The 8,266-nt window shown below is 47.9% G+C and overlaps 3 protein-coding genes across 3 annotated transcripts; 2 read left to right on the top strand and 1 right to left on the bottom strand.

The window, feature by feature from the left end:
• The first annotated feature begins 1,030 nt into the window (after nt 1-1,030).
• On the top strand, nt 1,031-2,628 carry F5Y00DRAFT_46735 (Rox3-domain-containing protein). Its single transcript, XM_048013701.1, has 3 exons — nt 1,031-1,368; nt 1,488-1,692; nt 1,825-2,628. Exons 1-3 carry the CDS (start codon nt 1,246-1,248, stop codon nt 2,514-2,516), a joined length of 1,020 nt encoding a protein of 339 aa, XP_047865880.1. The 5' UTR covers nt 1,031-1,245; the 3' UTR covers nt 2,517-2,628.
• A 1,325-nt stretch (nt 2,629-3,953) lies between these two features.
• F5Y00DRAFT_46705 (uncharacterized protein) lies at nt 3,954-6,399 on the top strand. Its single transcript, XM_048013700.1, has 2 exons — nt 3,954-4,540; nt 4,602-6,399. The coding sequence occupies exons 1-2, from the start codon at nt 4,100-4,102 to the stop codon at nt 6,264-6,266; spliced, it is 2,106 nt and encodes a 701-aa protein (XP_047865879.1). The 5' UTR covers nt 3,954-4,099; the 3' UTR covers nt 6,267-6,399.
• Nucleotide 6,400: 1 nt separating this feature from the next.
• Nucleotides 6,401-7,987, bottom strand: F5Y00DRAFT_46701 (uncharacterized protein). The gene is made up of 4 exons (XM_048013699.1): nt 7,594-7,987; nt 7,494-7,530; nt 7,360-7,427; nt 6,401-7,263 (listed from the first exon to the last, which is right to left on the bottom strand). Exons 1-4 carry the CDS (start codon nt 7,741-7,743, stop codon nt 6,463-6,465), a joined length of 1,056 nt encoding a protein of 351 aa, XP_047865878.1. The 5' UTR covers nt 7,744-7,987; the 3' UTR covers nt 6,401-6,462.
• Nucleotides 7,988-8,266: the final 279 nt, after the last annotated feature.

Raw genomic sequence — 8,266 nt, 5'->3', positions numbered from 1 at the left:
TGTATGCTGGTATGTTGCGTTCCTAAAGATTGATAGTGAGTTTACTACTTGGAGTTTATCAGGTGGAGTGTCTAGGGTGATTAAGCCCCTGTTATTTGATATCTCCTCCAAGATCTACTTCAAGGGGCATATTATTACCGGGAAGTATCCGTGAATGGTTCACTATGTAGAGAAAATAAGCCTACTTGAGGCAATGGTGTGTAAGACACATTAAAATTTGATAGGGCACATAACGAACTATATACATATCTTTGTATGTACTTAAGAGCCGGTGAATAGAAGATGTTTTTAGTTGCGTTAATAGTAAAGGAGCTCTCATCTAATAGCCGGTGTGTTTCTATTTACTTTAGATATATTATTTTAGGTACTTAGGCAAGGAAAGGCAAGGCAATGCGTATATGTAGGATAGTATGTTTGTTAGGTATGAATAGAAACACTACGTAGCTGGGTAGGTACCTTACATGTACGTATTTAAAGATTTTGGTGGTGTGTAATACAAACATGACCCGGTGTTTAGGTAGAAGTGAGTATGGTAGGTATGTACTGTATGTACATGTGTAGGTGAGTCGGCAGGGGTGAGTTTACTAGGCTTATGGAGGCTAGGGGTGTATTTAAATAAAAGCGGGGAATTGTAGCGGAACAGGCGAGTTGCCCAGTCGCAAGGCACCACCTGCACTTCATTCTCCCCCCGTCCGCCCGTTTTGCTTGTCACCATTGCAACAACTTCACCTTGCGTCCTTTCACCCAAAAACCCCATCAACTTTGTCTTCCGCAATCGACAACTACCACGACGAGGCATCGCGATATCCCCCATAAGCACTCTGACGGCTTCGATATTGCTAAGGATATTATTTTTAATTCACCGATACGACGTTGTAGAAGGGTTAAGTCGGTGAATGCTGGTGGACTCGGGTATCTTCGACCACAACAGCCGGTCGGCGGTTTCGCGCGACTCGCCACAGTGAGATCGATCGACTTTTATCATTCCACTCCTCAATACCGTCCTATCGTCAATCGTCCATCATTCAAATCAAGCGCACCGAAACAATTTAATCGGCCTACCCTATTCAGCCTTTCTTCAGCCTTTCCGACTTCTCGTTACGCTCCTTCATATTCTCACCTTGTCAGCATCTCGGCGTCAATTTTTGCTGGCCTTCTAGGGATTTCTAAAGACTTCCCTATATTCGAATCGTTCGAATCGCGCCGCGCACCGTAATCATCCAGCGTTCTCGCCTACTTTTCTCGATGGCGACCATGTTATTCAATCCTCAAACGCCTCAGAGTCCTTCTCAATTTTCCCCGACCACAGGTGACCAGGTATCAAGCGTAAACAGCTCTATGACCTCCATCACCACAGCTCTGCCGACGGTACGTTTTTAAAGTTTAGAATTATCCCTAGCACCCAACACCTGATTTTTTTCCCCTCTGTATTGTCGTTATTTCTTAAGTTATTACTAGAACATTCATTAACTGTCGCGCTATCATAGCCGGCACATAGTGTCAACGGGTCAGCCCAACCAACCGATATGTCTCACGATACTGCGGTGACAGATGTCTATTCGACCAAGCGAAAATATCCATTCGACGATGCCGGAGAACATGAGCACAAGAAAGTCAACCTCGAGAATCGCCGAGTTGGTATTGAGAACCTGCACTTGGATGTCGGTGAAAAGTACCTTCTTTGCAGTACTCGTAAGGCTCCCCTTAGTCTCATACATGCTATGCACTCTGCCATCTTTCCTTTCCTAGATCGATGGTAATTATCAAAGGCTGTGCTTGAATGAGATTTGGTACTTCTTGGTTGACACTATTTTTCGTATTTAGCCTACTCCACATCCTACCCATGTCTGTCGGACGATTTCTTTGAAATGTTCGGATTAACCGGCATCGCTGCCGAGGTCGCCCGCACAAAGCCCAACGGAGAGAAGAACGCGCTTCGCAAGACTTACAAAGGTCAAATAAAGACTTTAGGACTAAGCGGCCATTTTGATGCGGTGAAGAAAGAGCTCGAAGCCCCCGACGGCTTATTGGCATTGGTTGGGCTTGACGAAGATGCATGGTTGAGTAGGGAAGTCGTCGGGAAGGAGATTGAGAAAGGCTTGTCGCAAACACACCAGGCGCATCTACCTCGAGCGGTAGCGATGGCCAAAGGTTCCATACCGAAGGCGGCCTGGGATAGCTCTGTCCTCGGTGACTTAGCGCCCGGTACTTTACCAAAGAAAGCTGGTCACGAGTCGGCCGCGAGACAGACGGCACCTAGTACTCCGGCTGCGTCAGCCCCCGGTATCACCCCGAAGTCGAACAAGCCGTTGACGCCGCAGATTGATCGTGCTCGTCGGATTGGAAAAAAGCGAAGCTACCAAGACAGCAGCTTTGAAGGATACGGTGAAGGCTACGGCGATGACGATACAGGCGGGTATTCAACTGGCGACGCAGATGAACGGTCGAAGCTCAAGAGGAGAAAGCAGGTACATGCGGATCGTCCGTCTTCCGCAAGTCTCTTTGCTGACCGATGACAGAACCCTGGGGAAATGTCATCGTTCAGAAGCGCCAGTAGCCAAAACTACAGTGGCAGGATTGGAACGTGACCTTGAGATACCCGGTTAAGGACGAGATATGACAGTTTTGTGGCATCTACAGCGTTGAACAGGTTCGAGACTTGGGTCGAACCCAAACTTTCACGCAGACCATTATGGTTATTTGCATTTCCCAGGATTTTAGCATGGCGTAAGGCGTTCGGATGAGGGAGATAAGGCCACAGGCAACAGGCAACGGAGGCCTATGTGCTTATACGATGAATTCGGATTGCAGGCGGTTTAGTTCGGCTTGTCGTATATACTGCTTGGAGAGAAAATTAAACCACCTCGGCCAGAGATATGGATTTCAACTGCATTGGTGCAACGATGGTCAACGTTGTGAACGGGACACGTGCACTTGGCGAGTTTCTAAGTACTTCGAGTACCTAGTCCTACACGCGGTTAAGATCGAATAGCATATCAGTCGTAACCATCGCTCGCCCTTGGACCCGATTTACTAGTGAGTATTTTCGGGTTTAGGCTGAAGCTAGGTGCGTTTCGTATACAAAAAAAGGGCACGGTGTTTTTATAAGCCCATTTACATTTGCGAGAGGGCAGCGTCGCCAAATTGATGCGGTTGATACCACTTTGAGACGGCGACCCAGTTAGGGGATTGCGGGTTTACTGGTTTAAGCTTGATTACAAGTTTAGATGACTTCTTGATTTAGTTATGAAGTCCTAGGGTGGGTTCGTCTTCTGGAGGCGAGCCCGATGGAAGGTAGGTAGCTGCTACCTATTCATCCCGTCCGTAGGGACCCTGAACCGGCCGTTTGGCTCGGGTGTTGATAGTTGAATAAAATATTTGACTTAGCATCACAATATCTGAGATGCCATATACCCATCTTAACTATTTCTGCTTATTTCCTGTCTTCAAACGTGGCATGTTTACGTATACGATTTTGCTATGGGTAGTAGACACTACACATGTAATGTAAATAGACGTTTATAGTCGAGGCCTCCAAATATGCAACTTATATGAAGTACAATGTACCTAACCTAACATTTGGTACCTGAGCGGGCGGAGCGGGTCGATATGTAGCGCAAGCCCCGCACTACGGTGAATACGAAATACGGTACAAGTAATTGTATGCGTATGTCGCATTGGAACTCGGCTCGGAACTTCAAAATCACTACTACAACTTCACTTATCATCTTCCACTTCATCACTACCTACAAATACAAATTATAACAACTACAAAAACTACTATTTATTCCCACCGCCTTCGATAACGTTTAATCCACATATATCCAACCATCTTACTTGTACTTTATTACCCTACACATTCCTCATAATGTTCTTGCTCTTCACCATCTAAAACCTAACATATCCAATCCAATCCAATCCAATTCTGCTAAATATGCCGCCAAACACCAATCCACCTCGGTAGACCCCAGCTTACGTCACTGGCCCTCTGAGCCTCCTTGGTCCGGTCTGCCTTGGTCCAGTCTGAATAGGGGCATAAATTCTTTCTAAGAAGTTTCTCACATTCAATTCAACTTCTTACTCTCACGTCATCGTTGCTATGGATCCTATGTCTCCAGACAACGTGCCCCTAGATGCCCCTCGTCCTACGATCGGCGTTCAGTGGGGTTCATCCTCACTATCGTTCTCTACGTTAGATGACCCGCGATCCTCTTCTACACAGTCCTTGGTCCCTTCTCCATCTGAGAATGATGATTCAGGGCGCCGTAGACTACTAGTCATCTATATACATGGTTTCATGGGCAACGATGCCTCGTTTCAATCCTTTCCCGCTCATGTGCACAAGTACCTTAAACTCGCCTTATCCGAGACCCATACCGTCCATTCTAAGATTTACCCAAGATATAAAACTTATAAGGCTCTTGATGTAGCCCGCGATAACTTCAGCAGGTGGTTAGCCCCACATGAATCTCCCACCACCGACGTGATTCTCGTCGGTCATTCTATGGGGGGATTATTGGCCGCTGATGTTGCTTTGATGGTAAGTTATCGAATGTATCTACCCAAGGAATATTATCTTGTTAGCTCACAACTTGTATTAGCCATCTAGAAACCAATACCAAACGGGGTACTTTCTTCACCGTATTATAGGGACAGTTAATCTAGATGTGCCCTTCCTCGGGTTGCATGCAAGTGTCGTCACAGCTGGTATCGCCAGTCTATTTAGGCCTAAATCGGACACAGCAAACCCGCCCGAGGCGCCAATACCGGAGGATGAATCAGTCCTATCCCTATCTAATATCACCTCAGGAAACACTTCGATATACTCAGATCCATCCAGCGCTTCTCAGTCACCGAGACCACAAGGGATCCCTTATGGTATGACGTTCGATCCAAATTTCAATCCATCGTTTGTCAACGATGTCCCCCTTCGGGATAGGGGCTGGTGGAGAAACATTGTTCATTTCGTCGATAAGCATAATTCGGAAGGTCTACTAAACGCCGTCAGCCATCACCTCGTGTCACATCTGGAATTCGGAAGCTGTCTCATGGATATGAATAACCTGACGACTCGGTATGAGGATATTCGTAGATTGGAGGATGTAGACGATTTAAAAGATCATGGATTTCCTCACGTACCTCCACAAGTTCGCTTCATCCAGTACTATACTGTGTGCCATGGATATCCTAAGCCCAAAGACCCAGCCCCTAATAGCAATTCAGAAGCTTCGGAGACTTTATTGAACGCACGATCAACTCCCTCGACACCGCGAATTTCAATTCAGAGTCACGATCGTCCCCCAAGCCCGCAAGATCTAGATGCTACCGACAGCAATACTTTACGGCGGGGTTCTTTCGATGACGATCCTGAAACCCCAGAATTGCAGTTACTTGCTCCTGAACCAATGTCTGAAGAGTACCAACCGATACCCGAAGCTAGCACGTTTGATGAGCCTCTAAAAGATACCAAGGACAAAGTCTCAGAAAACGGTCTTTCGGTCAATCATAATGATAGCGCTGATACAGAAGCGCTTTCTCAGCAGCCCCATAAGAATTCCTCGGCTCAGCAGTCCTCAGATAACGACGTAGTCTCAACAAGCGATCTTACCAATGATATAGCATCCTTAAGTATTGGTCTTCCTACAATACCGGAACTTCCTATAAGACCAGAACCACCGGATTTTAGCCAGTATACAGATAAAGACGTGCGGAAACAAGCCGAGAAGGAAGCCAAGCGGGCACAGAAAGATTACGATAGGCTCGTAAAGGACCGTGATAAGGCTATCAGGGAACGGCAGAAAATCTACGACAAGAGGAAGAAGAAGCTGGCGCAAGACGCGGAGAAGAAAGCGAAGGAAGAACAGAAACGGCGCAAGAAAGAAGCAGCCGCCGCCGTTGCCGCGTCGAATTCCTCAACTTCAGACGACGGACCTCTTAGGAACATTTCTTCCACCGTCGCGCAATCAGAAGATCCCGACGTGGCATCGCCTCTAGCAGCCAGTCCCTCGGAACAGTCCCGGGGTAAAGAAGCCAAGCCTCCAAAACCACCGAAAGAGCGTAAATTCTGCAATGTTCCAAAGATGGACGGCGTGGTAGACCCCAAGTGGGTCAAGATCTTCATGAAAGACATGGATCAAGTCGCCGCGCACACGAGTCTATTCTTCAGGGGCGAGCACTACGAAAAGCTCGTTGGCGAGGTCGGCCAGACCATCGTAAACTGGGTCCAGGATGACATGTCGAAGAGGGCTATTTTGGAGATGCAGTAGGAGAGCAAGAATCTAGAACTTTGGTTTCGTCTCACGCCTCCGGATCAATAGTATACTTAGGGAAGGGCACTTTATCTTGCGTAGGTAATTAATATTGTAATGATACCCAAGAGTAAACAGGCGATAATTAAATCGTCATTAAGTCTGTCTATAGACGGTTTGGGATATGAACGAATTTAATTAGATTATCTATTACCTAGTCGAAATCCATATACGACTTGCTAGACTTGTCTAGATGCAACGGCGCCGGGGCGCGCGGGAATCCCGAAGTCCCCTTAATCATTCTCATTTCCACGTCGCCATCCCTCAACTTGTCATCTTCGTCGTTAGAACGTAACTCGCGCATACGATACGACCCGTTCCCGTCGCGAGTAACCCGCCGCGTCCCCCGCCAGCTGCTCAGCTCAGAATCAGCCGCAGAGCCCAGCAGGCGCGGAAACGCACGGGCGAGCATCGGACGCAGCGTGGGCAGACACGCACAGATAACGCCCAAGTCGAGCTCGACGCCCGACCAAATCCCCAACGGAAGACCGCTAACAGACGGGTCCTCCTCCGCGCGGCTGCTCAACTGCCGCAAAGTGACGAGCCGCATGACAGAGGCGATACAGACGACGACGCCGACGGTGAAGACGGCCGTGAGCGCGGCGCGCTGCTTCGGCGCGATGCGCAGCTTGCGAAATAGGGGGATGGGAATAGCGAGGACGGCTAGGTCTATAGCCGTGTTCAGGACCGAAGTGGCGAACATGAAGAGCGGGAGATCCATGCAGTGGTGCCGGGGGTCCGGGCCGAGCGGTGGTGCCCAGGATAAAGAAACGGGCACGCAGGCGAATATCCCGCCGAGGAAGAGCGTTGTGCCGAATATGGAGATTACGCATATCGAGACGTGGCAGAGCAGCTTGAAACGCTTGCCCGACCAGATGCGGAGGTAAGATGTCACGATGGATATTTTGACCAAGGAGGATGAGAGGCCCCAGAGGGGTGGCGAGATCCATAGTGTCTAAATATGCTGTTAGATGATATATACCTACCTAGGTATATATATCTCCGACTTTGATTCCAGGAATACGGTAATTAATTGGCTTAGAAGACTTGCCTTCAACGCTACGTCTTGTTCTTCGGGAGTCATGCTTGGTAAAGGGTTACCGAAGCCTACTGCTATCCCTACGACGTCGTCTTGTCAACCAAGTTCATTAAGGCCACCAGTATAGTATTATCGAACCCACTCACCAACCACATTCGCCAAGTACGTCCCCAATGAGCATAACTAGAAGATATTCAGTGTGACCGCTTGGTAAGTAGGGCAGTTGGGGGCTAGTCGAGAACGTACTGCCGCACCAAGGCATAGCCAATCGTCAACTCCCGGATTCCTTAACAAAGTCATACGAACGTGGAGTCGTAAGCCAACAGTCAAAAACGCAAGGGCCAAGAAAGGCGTAACGACGCCGATTAAAGGGATACCGTTCTCGGAAAAAGGCATCTGTTCCGTGTATCAAAAGAAAAAAACATTAATTAATTATCGTAATAACGTGAAGTCTCGGCCACGAGAAATTTGACCGTCCACAGCAGATAGGCACCTATTATATACCAACAACGTAGAGTCTAATTATATTGAATGAGATCAAATCCACGGATATGTAACATATGTTACAGGCAAGGTGAGATGGCCTGTCCACTTGGCAGATACAGCAGCCTCGTACGGCATCGTGGCTTGTGTTCAGGGACATAGGATGAGCCAAGAGAGGTCTGCGATTCAACAAAGTTGCAATGGGAGGAAGACGTCGAGTCTTGTATGACTTGCAGGTTTGGAGACGTATCACTTAGGGCTTACTGTTATTTCGAAACATAACGACGATTCGGGTCCGAGATCCACGCGGTGCCTTTGGTTCGCTGCAGAGGATGAGATTCCTTACCACCAAAAAGCCCCATTAGGAATCGTTTTAATTTTGAATCGAAGACATTCGGCTCCTTATTCCGAAACGAGAACTGCTGGTCCGAACTGA

Source organism: Daldinia vernicosa, assembly GCF_022497035.1.
Source record: "Daldinia vernicosa strain CBS 139.73 unplaced genomic scaffold F5Y00scaffold_17, whole genome shotgun sequence".
NCBI lineage: Eukaryota > Fungi > Ascomycota > Sordariomycetes > Xylariales > Hypoxylaceae > Daldinia > Daldinia vernicosa.
Note: the sequence above shows the minus strand (reverse complement) of the source record. Positions and strands in the feature narration are given on the sequence as shown.

Coding starts and splice junctions, on each gene's coding strand:
- F5Y00DRAFT_46735 (XM_048013701.1), top strand. CDS start 1,246: ATGGCGACCATGTTATTCAATCCTCAAACGCCTCAGAGTCCTTCTCAA. Junction 1,369..1,487: donor TCACCACAGCTCTGCCGACG/GTACGTTTTTAA, acceptor GCGCTATCATAG/CCGGCACATAGTGTCAACGG. Junction 1,693..1,824: donor GTACCTTCTTTGCAGTACTC/GTAAGGCTCCCC, acceptor TTTCGTATTTAG/CCTACTCCACATCCTACCCA.
- F5Y00DRAFT_46705 (XM_048013700.1), top strand. CDS start 4,100: ATGGATCCTATGTCTCCAGACAACGTGCCCCTAGATGCCCCTCGTCCT. Junction 4,541..4,601: donor CCGCTGATGTTGCTTTGATG/GTAAGTTATCGA, acceptor AACTTGTATTAG/CCATCTAGAAACCAATACCA.
- F5Y00DRAFT_46701 (XM_048013699.1), bottom strand. CDS start 7,743: ATGCCTTTTTCCGAGAACGGTATCCCTTTAATCGGCGTCGTTACGCCT. Junction 7,428..7,493: donor GTACTTGGCGAATGTGGTTG/GTGAGTGGGTTC, acceptor ACGACGTCGTAG/GGATAGCAGTAGGCTTCGGT. Junction 7,264..7,359: donor AACAAGACGTAGCGTTGAAG/GCAAGTCTTCTA, acceptor CAGCATATTTAG/ACACTATGGATCTCGCCACC.